This window comes from Oncorhynchus kisutch, linkage group LG22 (genome assembly GCF_002021735.2).
Source record: "Oncorhynchus kisutch isolate 150728-3 linkage group LG22, Okis_V2, whole genome shotgun sequence".
Lineage (NCBI taxonomy): Eukaryota > Metazoa > Chordata > Actinopteri > Salmoniformes > Salmonidae > Oncorhynchus > Oncorhynchus kisutch.
Window position 1 is genome coordinate 7,536,563 of NC_034195.2, and position 20,345 is coordinate 7,556,907.

Consider the following 20,345-nt stretch of genomic DNA (forward strand, 5'->3'; position numbering starts at 1 on the left):
AAATGGGACGTTTTCTTCGCAAGTCCCATTAATAACCAAGTCAGAAATCATTCCTACAATATCTAAAGTGTGGCTAGTAATAAAGCCACATGAGTAATAAGTAATTGAAGTATGACCAATAACGGTAGAATGTTGCTTCACAATCACGCTAAGCACAGTATGTAAAAACCTGCATGCATGTTGATACCGAGATATGAGGGCAGCCCACTGCTATTACACAACGTTATATCTAAGCGTTGATGCCTGTACTGAAAGCTGCTCAGCGGGGAGTGGGCTGTCAGACACAGCTGCTGGGTATCAGGGCTCACTGCTGCCTGTTTTTGTCCCCTCCACCATCACTACAATAAGCCAGGCTGCCAACCAGGGAGTTTGGGTTTGGATGAGTGAAGAAAAATAGCAATGCTTGAGAAAAGTGCATCTTGAAAGCATTGACCAGCTCAGAAAATTGGACATAGGCTTCTGCGTCAATACTATCTGTGTTGTAGGTAAGCACAACTTCTTATGCAAAGATTGCATGATTATGACTGGTGAAGGTATAAGACAGGTAATACTATGCTTTCCCGTCAATACAGGCTTATACGATTTTAAGCAGTGTTTTTCAGAACGATGTTGATTTAGTCTAATTTAGTTAGACATCTGATTTAGTTCAGAATGTTTATTTTTATTTTTTTTATTAAATGACACCTTATTGCCAAAAGGAACTGGATATATAATAGGCCTTGGCAATAAGAACGTTTTAATAAATGACACCTTATTGCCAAAAGGAACTGGATATATAATAGGCCTTGGCAATAAGAACGTTTTAATAAATGACACCTTATTGCCCAAAGGAACTGGATATATAATAGGCCTTGGCAATAAGAACGTTTTAATAAATGACACCTTATTGCCCAAAGGAACTGGATATATAATAGGCCTTGGCAATAAGAACGTTTTAATAAATGACACCTTATTGCCAAAAGGAACTGGATATATAATAGGCCTTGGCAATAAGAACGTTTTAATAAATGACACCTTATTGCCAAAAGGAACTGGATATATAATAGGCCTTGGCAATAAGAACGTTTTAATAAATGACACCTTATTGCCCAAAGGAACTGGATATATAATAGGTCTTGGCAATAAGAACGTTTGCGTTACAGTGAACATTTTTAAGATGATCATCAAAATATATGATGGTATGTATTATGCAATCTTATAACGGTTGCTGTATATCTTCTGGCCAAACAAATACTGTATACAAAGTCCCTCCTCCTATTCCATCAGGTTCATTCCATTTGATTTCAATCACTTTTAGACCACAACACTTTTGATCTCCACAAAACCTGAATGCCAAAACATTTAGGAGATTGTCAAACATTTAGAGTGTTGTCAAACAATTTTATAATTTCTTGAAAAAAACATTTTTTTTATAAACATTTTGAAATTCTTTAACCTTTAATGGTAAACTCCTATAAAATGTGTGCATATGTTGTAGCTTAGGACCTATTTTACATAATATGAGGTGCTTGTGTTGTGCCCTCCATCGGTTGAGCCATAGCATACTTGAATAAAGGGTGGTTGGCATTTCAATCATAGAAATATAATTTATAGAATGGACATATCCCGTCAGACCACTGCAATTTAGCTGGTACGTCATTGAAATTGAAATTGAATAGACATTTTGACTTCCAAATATTACCACAAAGATGGCCACAGGTCAACCCACTATTATCTATTATCTATATTTCTATGATTTCATGGCAGATTACAGTAGAATTCCCAATTGATATTCCCATTCAAATCAACATTTTCAAATGTGTGGAACTCCAACCATCTTTGTGCTACCATATTAGAGTAGAAATGTCAAATGTATTGCAATGTTAGTACATTTATCAGCTAAAACATGACTCCCACCCTGTATTCAAGAGCATGCTGTGTCTCAACCGATGGTGGGCACAATACAAACACCTCAGATGATGTAAAATAGGGTCTCGGTGTCACTCTGCTACCGTGGAATTGCACTCACACATACCCGTCTTTCAACATGCTATGTATCAGATGTCAGGACACTCTAGGCCTCAACTCGTGACAATCCAACCTTAAAACTCTTCAACATTAGCAAAGCTTATTATTATAACTAACCGCCAAAGGTTTCCCCATTCATCTGTGACATTACTCTCAGTAGGAAACATGACAATGTAACAGATGTCTCACCGTTCTCATTGTTCAATTGATAGTTGTATCAGCTTCATATCCACCAACGTCTGTAATGATGCATGTTTACATCATTCAGAATGACTATACAATCTTGATACTCAGAAGCATAATTTGCTCTTTAGCCACCATGCTTTTAGCCATTGGGGCTATAACATTTTTCTTAGTCTCTGGTGCTATTAGCCTTTCCATTTTCACATAACTATCTGTACTCCGAAAAGCTCTGTATTAAAACTTTTACTTCGACCAGATCCCGGGAGTCAAGTCTACTTTTAACCTTTACAAAGTCAACTTGCTACTGCAAATGACCATCGACAGTGTGTTGTAAAGAAGTGGGATTCATTCAACTCCACAACAGAGGTAAGTGGTTTACTTATGACCAGGATGCAAGTCGTTAATTAGAGGTTCTGACATCCCCCTGGCAACCTCAGTCACGCTGTACTCTTTCTAGAGCTGTACTCTTTCTATAGAGCCAGGTCTCACCCTTTTCACATAACTGCGCTCACCTCAATCAAACTGAGCTGACTTGGAAATGTTCTTTCACATTGGTCTTGTTCGACATTGCAGCCAACAGTGCGGGCGACTGCCCAACGGACTGATCTGCAAAAAACCTTGCATTGTAAATAACTACTCAATATTATTTGTAGGTCAGTCAGTCACAATTTACCCGTGATGCATTTAAGCGATAAGGCCCAAGGGGGTGTGGTATGTGGCCAATATACCATGGCTTAGGGCTGTTCTTATGCATGACGAAACGCCTGGATACAGGCCTTAGCCATTGGATATTGGCCATATACCACAAATCCCCAAGGTGCCTTATTGCTATTAGAAACTGGTTGCCAACGTAATTAGAGCAGTACAAATAAATGTTTTGTCATACCAGTGGTATACGGTCGGATATGCCACGGCTGTCAGCCAATCAGCATTCAGGGATCGAACCACCCGGTTTATAATATGGTTTTGATCCTCTTCAACCCGGCCATTGTCTTTAAAGGGGGGAGGCTATACAGACACGCCTGGTGCGCAAATTGATGATGTTTGTCATGCAGGGAGAGTCAAGTGGAGACGAAGCTGGGACTTGGGAGTGTACAGAATCATTACATTTTTATCGGAGTAATTGTTGAAAATCACTGCAATAAATGGGCTTTAGCCATCACCCTGGCCGGATATTGGCTCCACTATCTAGCTACTTCCCTCACCTTACTGAGGCAAGCAGGAGCTAAAGGACACTGTGCCCCATGATGTGTTGCCTGACTGTAGCGCAAACTCTCCCCGTTGAGCAGTGTAGACTATCACAGTGACATCCAGATGGTTACTCCCAGTATTACAAGTTATTTCTTATGTAGGCTGCTGTCCTGCTCTAAATAAAATCAAGTGGGATGGAACAAATTGGAGATGGTGTCTAAGTCCAGATGAAGACCAATACTACAAGTTATTTCGCCCATCGAAGTAAACATCACGTTCTTTAACAAGTCATAATTAGCGCCATGCTGCTGTTGCCAGCTAGCCATCATAAACTAGCTGTGAAGGGCTCATCAGCACCACTGGATCAGGACAACTGACTGAACTGAGTTTATTTGTCTTCACACTCAACTCTCAGCTGTTGCGACATACTTCATCAATTTGGACAACAGGCGTGTCCATATAGCTTCTCCCTCTTTAAAGCTCCCTTTTTGCCATGGCCTTATGTAGGTTATTTCGTGTGTTGACATTACAGCAGGTGTGGTGGTGAGTGTAGAAAGCTACCATCCCAGCAGCACCATGAGTCTGGATGAGGATGCACGCTGGCTGGAGTGGGTCACCAAGCAGTTTGAGAGCATCGCGGGAGAAGACAAAGAAATTGACCTGGAGGAGTTCAAAACGGCCCTCAAGGTCAAGGAGGTGAGTCAGGGCTCAAGGGTCAACTGATTTGTCACTGTCCCCAAACTTTTTGTGGGAGGTTTTATGTATTTTGTTGGTCATTTCTTTTGTGACAAATAAGCTCAAATAGGGCCGGGGTAGGATGGGTAGGGGGTACAGTGCCTTAGCGTCAAATACGTGAAGGTTCACATCCAGAGCCGCCAAAAATGAACAGTCTCAATCTCTGACTTCCACTTACTCTAAGTGATTGTGCTTGACGGATTATGTACGGTATGTGAGTTTTACTTACTTTGTCCATAGAAGTCAGTGCTGTGTGATTCTGTGTGTGTTTCTGCAGTCTTTCTTTGCGGAGCGGTTCTTTGCGCTGTTTGACTCTGACGGTAGCAAAACCATCAGTCTGGATGAGCTGCTGGAGGCTCTGGACCTGCTGATCCATGGCAGCGAGACGGACAAGCTCCGCTTCCTCTTCCAGGTCTATGACGTCGATGGTATGTGTTTAGCCTAGTGCCAGATCTGTTTGTGCAGTCTTGACAATTGCCAGTGACCAGGAGTTGGCATGACGACAAACATAGATCTGTGACCAAGCTTGCAAGTGTTACTTGTGAAGACAAAATGTGTGCATTATCCACCATTAAAACACACAGTGAAATAAAACATCTACACTTTTTTGATATATGCATTGTCTCACCTTTAGGACGTGCAGTTTATTGCGTCCAACTTAGCTGCCTATATTTTCATCACCTTGCAACAGACTATTGACAAGGATTTCTCTTGGCCTGCAGGCAGTGGCTCGATTGACCCAGACGAGCTGCGCACGGTGCTCAAGTCGTGCCTGCGCGAGAGCGCCATCTCCCTGCCAGAGGAGAAGCTGGACGACCTGACCCTGGCTCTGTTCGAGTCGGCTGACAAGGACAACAGCGGCTCCATCACCTTCGAGGAGCTCAAGGCCGAGCTGGAGAACTTCCCCGAGGTTATGGAGAACCTCACCATCAGGTCTCAAGGCACAGCTAACATGTTTAAACACGGGGGCCGGTTTCCCAGACACAAATGAAGCCCAGCCCTGGACTAAAAAGTTTAAGAATATGCTTCCTTTTTGTCAGGGAACAGGCCCAGAATGTATCAAACATGCTAAATATAAGGAAGGCTCACACGTCCGTACACGCATAAGATTTTGCCCTGTGACATTTTATGTAGTCCAGTGTCTGTTCTCCAACTCTGTATCTCAGCGACATAGTCAATATGTCCCCAAAGAATGATCTTTACCGCAGACGAAGTGCCTAGAGCCTAGATCAGCACTCCTATTCTGAAACTCTTTGTAAATATGGGCCCTCCATTTCCTCCACCACCTAGTGCTGCCAACTGGCTGAAGCCTCCCGGCCTGGAGCAGAAGAAGGGGCGGCATACCCCGCGCTACCTGACTCCGGCGTACTGGCACAACAACAGCCGGAAGCTCCTCTTTCTGTGCGCCTACACTTGCCTCAACCTGCTGCTGTTCATCACCGCCATGCTGAAGAACGCAGAGGGGGGATTCTGGTACATGGTGGCCAAGGGCTGCGGCCAGTGCCTCAACTTTAACTGTACCTTTGTCATGGTGAGGGAGTTAGTGGGGAAGTGGGGGAGGGAGGGGGTGAATGTGGTTTGGTGGATAGAGATGAAGAGATATTTAGCAACTCTCGGTAAGGACAATGAATGTTTGCTTCATACGTCGATCATACGTCGATCATACGTCGACCAGCACGTTTTCGGCGAAGGCCTTCATGATTGTATTGGTGTTAAGAGGTAGACATCGACATGGAGCTGTGACCTTTCCCTTAGCAACACTAGACGTTTTGCATTGACTGTGTCTGCGTATCCGTGTATGTGTGTGTGTGTATACGTGTTTACATGTGAATGCGTATAGGTGCTAATGCTGCGGCGCTGTTTGACCTGGCTGCGGGCCACTTGGGTGGTGAGGGTGCTGCCTCTGGACCAGAACATCCTGCTGCATCAGATGGTGGGCTACGCCATTGTCACATTCTCCACCGTGCACACCACTGCCCACTTCATGAACTTTGGTACGAAGGAACACACACGCTCTAAACCACAAACACTCACATGTTATACACCTTCCCTCTCCCAGATGCAGTGAACCAGTCCCAAAAATATTTTTAAGCCTTGAGACAATTGTTTCATGAGCTTAAATAAAAGGCACCCAGAAATGTTCCATGTGCACAAAAAGGTTAATTCTCTCAAATTTTGTGCACAAATTTGTTAACATCCCTGTTATTGAGCATTTCTCCTTTGCCAAGATAATCCATCTACCTGACAGGTGTGGCATATCAAGAAGCTGATTAAACAGCATGCTCATTACACAGGTGCACCTTGTGCCGGGGACAATAAAAGGTCACTCTAAAATGTGCAGTTTTGTCACACAACACAATGCCACAGATATCTCAAGTTTTGAGAGAGTGTGCAAGACCAACCACACGGACAGCTGATGAAACTATGGCTTTGCAAATCTGCAGAATTTCTGCACAAACTGTCAAAAACCGTCTGTGCTCGTCGTCCTCAACAAGGTCTGTTGTGGTGCCATTCATCCGCCACTATCACCTCATGTTTCAGCATGATAATGCACAGCCCCATGTAACAATAATCTATACACAATTCCTGGAACCTGAAAATGTTCTAGATCTGCCACTTACCAAGCGTGTCACCATTTGAGCATGTTTGGGATGCTCCGGATCGACGTGTACGACAGCATCTTCCAGTTTCCGCAAATATCCATAAACTTCGCACAGTCATTGAAGAGGAGTGGAATAACATTCAACAGCCCACAATCAACAGCATGATCAACTCTATGTGAAGGAGATTTGTCACGGTGCATGAGGCAAATGGTGGTCACACCAGATACTGACTGGTTTTTATTATCCATGCCCCCACTGTTTTTTAAGGTATCTGTGACCAACAGATGCATATCTGTATTCCCAGTCATGTGAAAACCATAGATTAGGGTCTAATGAATTTATTTCAATTGACTGATTTCCTTATATGAACTGTAACTCAGTAAAATCTTTGAAATTGTTTCATGTTGCATTTTTTGGGGGGTGCAGTTTAGTATATACAGTACCAGTCAAAAGTTTGCACACACCTACTCATTCAAGGGTTTTTCTTTATTTTTTACTATTTTCTACATTGTAGAATAATAGTGATGACATCACAACTATGAAATAACTTGTAGTAGCCAAAAAAAAGTGTTAAACAAATCAAAATATATTTTATATTTGACATTCTTCAAAGTAGCCACTCTTTGCCTTGATGACAGGTTTGCACACTCTTGGCATTCTCTTATCCAGCTTCATGAGGAAGTCACCTGGAAGGCATTTAAATTAACAGGTGTGCATTAAAAGTTCATTTGTGGAATTTCTTTCCTTCTTAATGTGTTTGAGCCAATCGGTTGTGCTGTAACAAGGTAGGGGGGTATACAGAAGATAGCCCTATTTGGTAAAAGACCAAGTCTATATTATGGCAAGAACAGCTCAAATAAGCAAAGAGAACGACAGTCCTTCATTACTTTAAGACATGAAGGTCAGTCAATCCAGAAAATGTCAATAACTTTGAAAGTTATTCAAGGGCAGTAGCAAAAACTATCAAGTGCTATGATGAAACTGGCTCTCATGAGGACCACCACAGGAATGGAAGACCCGGAGTTACGTCTGCTACAGATGATAAGTTCATTAGAGTTAACTCGGATTGCAGCCCAAATAAATGCTTCACAGTGTTCAAGTAACAGACACATCTCAACATCAACTATTAAGAGGAGACTGTGTGAATCAGGCCTTCATGATTGAATTGCTGCAAAGAAACCACTACTAAAGGACACCAATAATAAGAAGAGATTTGCTTGGACCAAGAAACACAAGCAATGGACATAAGACCGCTGGAAATCTGTCCTTTGGTCTGACGATTTTTGGTTCTAACCGCCGTGTCTTTGTGAGACACAGAGTAGGTGAATGGATGATCTACGCATGTGTGGTTCCCACCGTGAAGCATGGAGGAGGTGTGATGGTGTGGGGGTGCTTTGCTGGTGACACTGTCAGTGATTAGAATTCAAGGCACACTTAACCAGCATGGCTACGACAGCATTCTGCAGCGAAAAGCCATCCCATCTGGTTTGCACTTAGTGGAACTATCATTTGTTTTTTAACAGAACAAAGACCCAACACACACCTCTAGGGCTATTTGACCAAGGAGAGTGATGGAGTGCTGCATCAGGTGACCTGGCCTCCACAATCAACCGACCTCAACCCAATTGAGATGGTTTGGGATGAGTTGGACTGCAGAGTGAAGGAAAAGCAGTCAACAAGTGCTCAGCATATATGGGGACTCCTTCGAAACTGTTGGAAAAGCATTCCAGATGAATCTGATTGAGGTTATGCAAACCTGTCATTAAGGCAAAGGGTGGCTACTTTGAAGAATCTAAAATCTAAAATATATTTTGATTTGTTTAACACTTTTTTGTTTACTGCATGATTCCATATGTGTTATTTAATAGTTTTGATGTCTTCACTATCATTCTATAATGTAGAAAATAGTAAAGATAAAGAATGAGTAGGTGCGTCCAAACTTTTGACTGGTACTATATTTTGGCTATAATTAGAATGCCAAATGTGTTTAATAAGACTGAGTACACATCAATGTTTCCCATATCAATACTTATTACCTTACCTAAACACACATTTAGATGGGTTGGCTGACAAAGTCACGAAAACGAATCATGCTTTGTTATGATTTTCAACGGTCAGATAGCTAGCAACAATTACAAGAAGATGCCATGTGGGAAATCGTAGGTGGCTCGTTTCCGCTAGTTGTATCTTGTTCTTGATACCATGTCTTGTTTTGAGGTGTTTTGACTTATTTCATGTCAACACTAAATAATATGGCTCAAATTCGTTAGCTAGGTAACCAACAACAGTAATTATGTCTTTGTGCATTGTGCAAATGTATTTATGTTTTCAATAAACATTTGGAGACAAAATATAGTTTACATGTTGTCAACAATCTAAGCCAACCCCTTCTGTTTTGCCCCATAGTTGCGCACGTGATGGTTTTGTTGCTAAACAACCAAGCCATTTATTGGTTTCAATTTAATGTTTTGGTATTTGCATCCCTGAATGATGTCTTTAGACTGGAGCGTACAACAGATGAGGCTGGTGGGAGGACCGATAGTGGACCGATAGTGGAACGTGCTCATTTTAATGCCGGAATGGAATTAATGGAATGGTCATTTGTTTGATGTGTTTGATACTGTTCCATTTATTCCATTCCAGCCATTACAATGAGCCCGTCCTCCTATAGCTCCTCCCCCCAGCCTCCTCTGTGGTACACATAACAGCATGTTTATGTTTAGACTGATCTTGCCCTTGGTCTAAGGTGGTGCTGTATTGTGGCTTTCAACTGATCGATCACATTTATTTATAAACCTCTTTTTACATCAGCAGTTTCCACAAAGTGTTTTTACAGTAACATGGTCTGATCCTTTGTTTCCTCCTTCAGTACACCTATCTCAGAACAGCAGCTACAGCCTGTGGGAGCACCTTTTCACTACTCGGCCAGGGATTGGCTGGGTGCAGGGCTCTGCATCCCTTACCGGCATGGTGCTACAGATCATGATCTGTCTAATGGTGGTCTGTTCCAGCACCTTTGTCCGCCGCAGCGGACATTTTGAGGTACAGTTGACAATCTAGCTAGTAATTTAGCAGGCGCTCGTATACAAACTTTGAAGTTGTATTAGTCTTATGTACGGGATACGCATGGTATACACCAGGGTTCCCCAACTGGCAAACCATTTTATTTGAACATAAAAGATTAATAACACCAGCAAATCAGCTCCAATTTATGAACATTTTGTGAATCTGTTCCATATGAGAGATACGTGATCGTATACATACAGAGCATTCGGAAGTATTCAAATATTAACTTTTACATTTTATTACTTTACAGCCTTATTCTAAAATGGATGAATCTACACACAATACCCCAATAATGACAAAGCAAAAACAGGTTTTTAGACATCAAAACCCCGGAAATATCACATTTAAATAAGTATTCAGACCCTTTACTCAGTACTTTGTTGAAGCACCTTTGACAGTGATTACAGCCTCAAGTCTTCTTGGGTATGACACTACAAGCTTGGCACACCTGTGTTTGGGGAGTTTCTCCCATTCTTCTCTGCATATCCTCTCAAGTTCTGTGGGGTTGGATGGGGAGCATAGCTGCACAGCTATTTTCAGGTCTCTCCATAGATGTCCGATCGTGTTCAAGTCTGGGATCTGGCTGGCCTACTCAAGGACATTCAGAGACTTGTCCCAAAGCCACCCCTGCGTGGTCTTGGCTGTGTGCTTAGGGTTATTGTCCTGTTGGAAGGTGAACCTTCACCCCAGCCTGAGGTTCCGAGTGCTCTGGAGCAGGTTTTCATCAAGGATCTCTCTGTACTTTGCTCCGTTCATCTTTCCCTCAATCCTAACTAGTCTCCCAGTGGATAAAAAACATCCCCACCGCATGATGCCGCCACCACCATGCTTCACCATAGGGACGGTGCCAGGTTTCTTCCAGACGTGACGCTTGGCATTAAGGCCAAATAGTTCAATCTTTGTTTCATCAGACCAGAGACTCTTGTTTCTCATGGTCTGAGAGTCTTTAGGTGTCTTTTGGCAAACTCCAAGCGGGCTATCATGTGCCTTTTACTGAGGAGTGGCTTCCGTCTGGCCACTCTACTATAAAGGCCTGATTGGTGGAGTGCTGCAAGAGAGGGTTGTCCTTCTGGAAGATTCTCCCATCTCCTTAGAGAAGCTCTGGAGCTCTGTCAGAGTGACCATAGGGTTCTTGGTCCAGTTTCGCCAGGCGTCCAGCTCTAGGAAGAGCTGGGTGGTTCCAAACTTGTTCCATTTCAGAATGATGGAGGCCACTGAGTTCATGGTGACCTTCAATGCTGCAGACATTTTTTGGTACCCTTTCCCAGATCTGTGCCTCGACACAATCCTGTCTCGGAGCTCAACGGACAATTTCATGGCTTGGTTTTTTTCTATGACATGCACTGTCAACTGTGGGACCTTATATAGACAGGTGTGTGCCTTTCCAAATTGTGTCAAATCAAATTAATTTACCACAGGTGGACTCAAGTTGTAGAAACATCTCAAGGATGATCAATGGAAACAGGATGCACCTGGGCTCAATTTCGAGTCTCATAGCAAAGGGCCTGAATACTTAATGTAAATAAGGTATTTCTGTTTTTATTTGTAATACATTTGCAAACATGTCTAAAAAACATTTTTATTTTTTTGTTATTTGTCAGTTCTCTTGATCTAATATTAGGTTTTGGTTGAAGATCTGATAGCATTCACTATCACAAATATGTACAAATAGAGAAAATCAGAAAGGGGTGAAATACTTTTTCATGGCACTGTACATTCACGTACATGAGCTCCCTCCATCGCTACACCCAAATACTCAATTTTTTGTATATTTCTGTGTGTTGTTTCCCCAGGTGTTCTACTGGTCCCACCTGTCCTATGTGTGGGTGTGGGCTTTGCTGGTGGTGCACTGTGCCAACTTCTGGAAGTGGTTTGTGGTGCCTGGTGTGATCTTCCTGCTGGAGAAACTAGTGGGCGTTGCTGTTTCTCACATGGGAGGCCTCTACATCGTGGAGGTCAACCTGCTGCCATCTAAGGTGCCCATCTGGATGTTATACTAATAGCGATCACTTTTCTTAAAAAGGACATCTATTCACTTTTGTGTTTTCCAACATCTAGCTATTGTGTATTGACACTTGCTCAACACGTAGTGAAGTTTGACTACACCTCTGGTGTTGAAATATTAGATCATAATATGATACATCTTATTCCAACCTACCAACCCTACTATAAGGCGAGAAAAGTCAACTAGCATTGTGCAGTGTGCACAGAGTGTAGATGGCTCTGTTAGCCTTGTAGTTCATGTCTTCATTTTTGTTCAGAGACCATTTTTTGTTTTCCCCCCTTGAGAGTGTTGAAAAATGTCTGTTACTTGCAGGTGACCCATCTGGTAATCAAGCGGCCCCAGTTTTTCCACTTCAAACCAGGGGACTATGTTTACATCAACATTCCAGACATCGCAAAGTATGAGTGGCATCCTTTCACCATCAGCAGTGCCCCAGAGCAGCCAGGTTTTTATTTTCATTTCACCTTTTAGCAGGGAGTCCCATTTGAGACCAATACAAATATACAAGATCACATTCCTCGAAAAAAGAGGTCCCTAATCAACCACTTGAATTGCCCGAGAGGCACCCAGTACATATAGTTGCAGGGAACTCTGTAGATTGTTCCACACAGTACATGGGGTGCAAAGAAACCAAAAGCAGATTTACCTATCTGGGCTCCCGGGTGGCTCAGCGGTCTAAGGCGCTGCATGTCAGTGCTTGAGGTGTCACTACAGTCCCTGGTTCGAATCCAGACTGTATCACATCCGTCTGTTATTGGGAGTCCAATAGGGCGGCACACAATTGGCCCTGCGTTGTCCAGGTTTGGCCGGGGTAGGCCGTCATTGTAAAGAAGAATTTGTGTTTAACTGAATTGCCTAGTTACATAAAGGGCACACAACTGTGAAGACCGAAGGGATCTCCAGAGTTAGCCACACCTGAAACCGAGTATGTTAACTCATACAGTCTAAATGATGTTAAGTATGGCGGAAGTTTATGTAAGAGAGCTTTGTAAATAAAAAGAGAGCATTGAATCGATCTACGTATTCAAAGAGGGTCAGCCTACTTTCTGGTAAAGAATGCAGTGATGTGTACTGAACCTTGTCACCCGTAATAAAGCACAATGCGCTATGATAAACTGCGTCCAATAGCTTCAATATAGTGGCAGATGCATTCATATAGACATTGGTACACTCAGTTTGTCTAAAAGCTGTGTTACATCTAGTTCCCCACTCTCTCTAAACTAGAATGTAATACAAAATGTAACTTTGTTGTTCATTAGTTAGAACGTTCCTAACGCCCACAAGTCAGCCTCAGAGGATGGAGAGCAATTGTACATGGGATCAGACACCAGCAGCTTTCCATCTGCCAGTTCTTTTCCATTCCCATTTTTCTGTGTCCCAGCCCGGGGTTTGAACAAGCAAACTGGTCTGCCTCTCTAACCTCTAGGCAACTTCTGCCTCCAAATTAAACTAAACTTACAAACGTACACACATGGTCCAGTTGCAGCTTTGACATCCATGAGCATTTCCATACAACTCAATGGAGTGTGTCTGCGCTTGCACATCCCTTTCTGAAAAGATACTCTGTGGTTGCATATCCGCTCCATGGGCCAGTGGACCAATCGTCTGTATGAGTACTTCAGGCAGCCAGACAGCCAGGTGGTCAGCACCAAGAGACTGAGCGCCAGCCTGAAGGACAGACGGCACCAGAGGAGGGCCCAGGTTCTCTACCTTCTTTTTCGCCCACTACTTATAATTCTCTCTGTTAGCAATACAATACAATTCTACATACACAAAGTCAAAACCATACAATTAAGTAGGACCCTAGAATATGGGAGTGGGCTAAATCATTAGGTTTTCTTGCAGGAGGAGCTGTTTAAATGTGCGAACTGCAACGGGACGGTGGCCTCCAACGAGGACGATGCCATCGAGCTAACACTGTATCGACAAAACGGGTGTAGACCAGGGCCAGGACCATGCCCAGGACCAGGGCCACAGGGGCCCAACCCAGACCAGCAGAACCAAGCAGAGAGAGGAGAAGGCCCCCCGCTCAGAGAGGTATGATCTGGGCCCCTTATAAGATATGCAACATAGAATAAAGATATTTATCATACAAAAGAGCCTAAACTCTGAGTGATGTTTCAAATGTTTACTCAGCGAAGATGTACAGCTGAATGCATATATTCAATACAATGCAGTGTCAACTTATACCCTTAGCTCTTACCCCCTCACTTTCCACAAAGATGTACTTCAGTACTTTTCCATCACCCAGGATTTCTCCGTGCTCCTATGTCCATATCACAGGACATTATCAATCAGGAGAAGTCTTGAGTTAATGGGACGACACATTCCTACAGTCCACTGCAATCCACCAAATAATTACACTCGTCATACACAAAGAGCTTGAACCTAACACTACTTTCAGTCTCTGAGGATCTATTCATACAAAGAGGATATAATGATTATAAAAGAGTAAAGATATAAAACAGTCATTTGGAATCTATCGCCCATATTCATAAAGCATCGCAGGGCAGGAGTTCTGATCTAGGATCAGTTTTGCCTTTTAGATCATAATGAATTAGATTATATGGAAAGGAGGGGACCTGAACCTAGATCAGCACTCCTACTCTGAGAGGCTTTAAGAATACGAGCCCAGGTCCCCCATGTCCACATCATTTGATTTATTTTGATCTAAAAGGCAAAACTGTTACAATATCAGCACTTTTACACTAAGACGCTTTAGGAATGTGGGCCCTGGTCTGACAGTACAGGAGTTTGGGTCACTGGGTCACTGTTGTAATGCATTATGATAACATCTTACTACTTGTTTTAAAACTGACCGTTTTTCCTCCTGACCAACATAGACCACAGCCAAGCTTAGTGAAAACCACAGGTTCTGCAACGTCAAAGTGAGTTTGACTTCAACCTGCTCCTGTAACATTTAATTGTTGATAATGTACATTATAAAAGGCTTATAAGTTATGAAGCATTATACCATCAAGGTGATATGTCATTCTCTTATTAGCTATCTAGACGTTCACATTAGGTTTGAATGTACTCTGTGTCTGTATCTCTGTCTGTCAGTGCTTCGTGGATGGGCCCTATGGGACTCCGACGAGACAGATCTTTGCCTCTGAACACGCGGTGTTAATCGGTGCCGGTATTGGGATCACGCCGTTCGCCTCCATCTTACAGAGCATCATGTACCAGTAAGTACATGCTAGGTTGCCCTGGAATGGAAACACAGAGACTTTAGAAGCACTAACCGTCTTACAGTATACATCAAATGAAATACCCAAGTAACCCGAGCTATGGTGCAAGCTATAATCCTACAATGATGATTATGGCGCCAATGTCTACGTTTGTTAAAGCTTAGCCCAATACTATGGTTATTAATAACTAAAAATGTTCCTGCATATTCTGCTGTAAGTCAATTTCCTAACAACTTTGGTTGGTGTGGGCCATAAAGTTTTGAGTTTTGCATTTTGACTTGTGATTTCTATTTCAGCTATCGCATGAGGAAACAGAACTGTCCCAACTGCAGCTACTCGTGGTGTGAGAACATCAAGGACAGTGAGATGAAACTGAGGAAGGTAAGACCCACTGCAGATGACAGATGCCCATTGGGCCTGAAAGCTTGACGTTATTAGCCTGGTCCCAGATCTGTTAGTGCAGTCTTGCATACTCCTGTGGCCAAGTCAGCAAGACATCATGAACAGATCTGGGACCAGGCAAAAAATAAATAATGTTATAGTAAACATTTGTTAAACACTCGGTTTGTGGTTCTCCTACAGGTTGACTTTATCTGGATCAACAGAGACCAGAAATCATTTGAGTGGTTTGTGAGTCTCCTGACCAAACTGGAGATGGATCAGGCTGACGAAGAGCCAGAGGGTAAGTGAGAGGAGGAATGAAAGATACAGAGATGGATCAGGCTGACGAAGAGCCAGAGGGTAAGTGAGAGGAGGAATGAAAGATACAGAGATGGATCAGGCTGACGAAGAGCCAGAGGGTAAGTGAGAGGAGGAATGAAAGATACAGAGATGGATCAGGCTGACGAAGAGCCAGAGGGTAAGTGAGAGGAGGAATGAAAGATACAGAGATGGATCAGGCTGACGAAGAGCCAGAGGGTAAGTGAGAGGAGGAATGAAAGATACAGAGATGGATCAGGCTGACGAAGAGCCAGAGGGTAAGTGAGAGGAGGAATGAAAGATACAGAGATGGATCAGGCTGACGAAGAGCCAGAGGGTAAGTGAGAGGAGGAATGAAAGATACAGAGATGGATCAGGCTGACGAAGAGCCAGAGGGTAAGTGAGAGGAGGAATGAAAGATACAGAGATGGATCAGGCTGACGAAGAGCCAGAGGGTAAGTGAGAGGAGGAATGAAAGATACAGAGATGGAGGACAAAGAAAGGAAGAGCAAGATCTTCTGTAAGAGAAACACCACTGTGTGTTTGGCGTCAAATCTAACGTTTGTTCCACTCCTGTGTTTCTCTGTGTAAGGCACATGTGTAAATACCTTTTGTTTAATTTATCTATCTTATTACTGTTTTCACTGTAAAGTGGTTGCAATTTTAAATGCACTTTAAATAAAGTTTGATTCGATTTTTGAACCCTCAGGCCGCTTCTTGGAGATGCACATGTACATGACCTCTGCCCTCAGCAAGAATGACATGAAGGCCATCGGCCTGCAGATGGCACTAGACCTCCTGGCCAAGAAGGAAAAGAGGGATTCCATCACTGGCCTTCGCACCCGCACACAGCCAGGGAGGCCAGAGTGGGGGAAGGTATGATGTCAAACTGTATCTCTGTATATATCTGTACCTGTCCATTACAAAGCTCATAGAGCATTTTTCAGCTAATCTTGAAGAGATGCACCATTTCTAAATCGGTATGGGGTGCCTCTGCTTTATTTCATTGTTGGCTATGAGGGCCCTGAGTTTTTCCCTGGTCTGGTTAGGTGGTCAGGAAAAACCTGCAATGAGTCGTGATTCAGTGACATGCAAGCTTGTGGGTTCTGTCCAACCCCCGTACATTGAAAATGTTCTCTTCTTTCACGTGTATCAACCGCAGGTGTTCCAGAAAGTGGCAGAGGAGAAGAAAGGGAAGGTTCATGTGTTCTACTGTGGAGCCCCTGCACTGGCTAAACTCATCAAGGCCCAGTGTGAGCACTTTGGATTCAACTTCTACAAGGAGAACTTTTGAGGACTGCCCAACATTTTCCTGACTGACATCAGCACCCTCAACTAAATCCACACACCTATGTGCTGATCTATGTCAACAGTTTCTGTACCATACAGGCTGGTTGTCCACAAGCACTATCTCGTGCCGAATCCGCACTATGCCGTTACCAACCCAAGTATGTGAAACCGACAATCAGTATGCTGCTAACATCTTTGCTTCTTCCACTGTCCCTGTCCCCTTACTGGGCTCAAACCAGTGGTCCTCTGAATTCAAACACACCGCCCTCCTTGAAAACATACCAACTAGTTGTGCTATAAAAAAGGATCCGATTCGATAGGACCATTGGCGTGACTGCCCTTAATGCTTGCCTTGGTCAAGAAGTATATTGTGGGCCTTTATACTGTATATTCTATCACATTTAGTATTCAAATGGATCTACCTTGCTTCAAACCAAAACATATTCCGAAGCACACATACTAAATACTACATTGTGACAGAGAATGGAATTATGTTCACACCATACACTTACATAGTTAATGTACCCCTTAACTACGTGTTGTTGACAATGGATCTGTTGTTTTTTTATTTAGCTAGACAAGTCAGTTAAGAACAAATTCTTATTTACAATGACAGCCTACCCCAGACAACGCTGGGCCAATTGCGTGCCGCCCAAACCATGGCCAGTTGTGATACAGCCTGGAATTGAACCAGGGTCTGTAGTGAATCCTCTAGCACTGAGATGCAGTGCCTTAGACCACTACTATGACACTACACTGTTAAGGTACAAAATACAGCATCATATGCACCTTGGTGGAAGGGTGAAATGGGTAAGCCTAAGTAATGTAGTGATTGTTCTGCATCCTGGGTAAGACCAGAAGATGTCCATTATTATAGGAAATATAGAACATATCAAACTAACGTTACAATTTTATAAAACGTATAGCTATTCTATGTCATGTAACCAAAGTGCCTTCAGAAAGTATTCACACCCCCTTGACCTTTTCCACGTTTTCTTTTATTACAGCCTGAATTTAAAATAAACACAATTTAGATTTTGCTTTTTGTCACTGCCCTACACAAATATCTTCAACCCCTTTGTCATGGCAAGCCTAAATACATTCAGGAGTAAAAATGTGCTTAACAAGTCACATAATAAGTTGCATGGACTCACTGTGTGCAATAATAGTGTTTCACATGATTTTTGAATGACTAACTCATCTCTGTACCCCACAAATACAATTATCTGTAAGGTCCCTCAGTCGAGCAGTGAATTTCAAACATAGATTCAACCACAAAGACAAGGGAGGTTTTCCAATGCCTCGCAAGGAAGGGCACCTATTGGTAGATGGGTAAAAAAATAAAAAACAGACATTCTCTTTGAGCCTGGTGAAGTTATTAATTACACTTTGGATGGTGTATCAATACACCCAGTCACTACAAAGATACAAGTGTCTCTCCTAACTCAAGGACTTCACCATGAGTCTAATGGTGACTTTAAAACAGTTATAGTTTAATGGCTGAGATAGAACAAAACTGAAGAGGATGGATCAACAACATTGTAGTTACTCCACAATACTAACCTAATTGACAGAGTAAAACGAAGGAAGCCTGTACAACAAGGCACTAAAGTAATACTGTAAACAATGTGGCAAAGGAATTAACTTTTATCCTGAATACAAAGTCTTATGTTTGGGGCAAATCCAATACAACAGATTACTGTGTATCACTCTCCATATTTTCAAGCATAGTGGTGGCTGCATCATGTTATGGGTATGCTTGCAATTGTTAAGGACTGGGGACTTTTTCAGGATAAAGAAATAGAGGAAAGCCTGGTTCATTCTGCTTTCCAAAAGATACTGGGAGACAAATTCACCTTTCAGCAGGACAATAACTTAAAACACAAGGTCAAATATACACTGGAGTTGCTTACCAAGACAATATTGAATGTTCCTTGATTGGCCTAGTTACGGTGCAACCAACTTGACAGAGCTTGAATAATTTCAAAAAGAATACTGTGCAAATATTGTACAATCCAGGTGTGCAATGCTCTTGGAGGCTTACCCATAAAAACTCACTGCTGTAATCTCTGCCAAAGGTGATTCTAACATCAGGGTCAGCGTGTTGAATAATTATCTAGTAAAAATATTAGTGATTTTTTTTCCATTTTTTTTTAATTTTATTTTTACAAATGTTAATATTTTTTCTTTCACTTTGACATTGGAGTATTTTGAATAAATTGTTGACCAAAAATAATAATTATATCAATTTTAATCACACTTTGTAACACAACCAAATGTGGACGTACAGGGGTGTGAATACTTTCTGAAGGCACTGTATGTCATTTACATCATGTAAATAGTGTAGATTTACATTTCTGTTCAATAGTGTATTATTGATAGCTAAATTATAAATATTAATTTTAGATTTACATTTGTTATATTATTGGTAGTTACATTGTATTTGTTTATTTAGGTTTCACTGCAATTCAGCTTTTAGCTGCCAATGTTGTACAACATGAATAAACTAAACTATGATTATTATAAATGCATAGCATAGCAGTTTATATGATATTATGAACAGAGTGACTAAATGTTCGAGAAATATTTATAGTATGTGAATATGGATCTATATAAGAACATTGTATTTTGTAAGTGGTAATGGTTTTATTTGTTGTAACCGACAGTCTATAAAACTATCCAGAATGCCAATCCAAAACAAGTCTGTCTGTATAGACCTGTCTAAAGCATAGTTTGGTGAACAATGTGATTTCCCCTGTTGCCTTGTTGAAATTATACAATTATTTCCTGCGCACTGAATGGTCTAAGGGGTTCTAGGGGAACTAACTGCAATAAATGAAATGCAGGGCAGAAAATGAATTGTTTTTCAGACATTGTGTCTATATGTGAGTTATTTGAGCAGTCTTTTACATAGCCTCCATTATCCTTTGATTTTAAAAAAAGGGCTTGTGTGCCTATACAGAAACTTTTGCCTCTGGGGGTTGTTCTCTAAGCCAAAGGAGGTTTCTTATAGGCTGTGTTTTCTGCCTGTCTAAACGCAGCCAATGTGTGTTCGAGCAGTAAGCCTTACTAAGACGACTATAAAAAATAAAGTTGTGAGTGAAGTCAGGGAAGGGGCATCTGCGACAGCCGAAAGTCAGACACTGTAGTGGTTTTCTAACATCATGGCAAGGCTCATGCTGGCTTCACATGCTCATGGGAAACTGGGAAGTCGTAAATCCGACATGATTGGGCTAGTTTGAGTGGTAAGGACTGAAGCAATGTTTTCCAACAGCAAGGCTCATAACATGGCAGTGTTGTCATTGTTTGTATGAAAAAAATCTTTATAATATCGAAATAAACATGCCTCCAACCCCCATATCACACACTCACAAA

At 42.1% G+C, this 20,345-nt stretch overlaps 1 protein-coding gene across 1 annotated transcript; it reads left to right on the forward strand.

The window, feature by feature from the left end:
* Nucleotides 1-312: 312 nt before the first annotated feature.
* nox5 (NADPH oxidase, EF-hand calcium binding domain 5) lies at nucleotides 313-20,345 on the forward strand. The gene is made up of 16 exons (XM_031801924.1): nucleotides 313-4,077; nucleotides 4,394-4,544; nucleotides 4,839-5,049; nucleotides 5,407-5,647; nucleotides 5,957-6,110; nucleotides 9,589-9,761; nucleotides 11,579-11,761; nucleotides 12,103-12,235; nucleotides 13,349-13,491; nucleotides 13,636-13,827; nucleotides 14,634-14,678; nucleotides 14,854-14,978; nucleotides 15,278-15,362; nucleotides 15,564-15,663; nucleotides 16,390-16,556; nucleotides 16,843-20,345. The coding sequence occupies exons 1-16, from the start codon at nucleotides 3,958-3,960 to the stop codon at nucleotides 16,972-16,974; spliced, it is 2,355 nt and encodes a 784-aa protein (XP_031657784.1). The 5' UTR covers nucleotides 313-3,957; the 3' UTR covers nucleotides 16,975-20,345.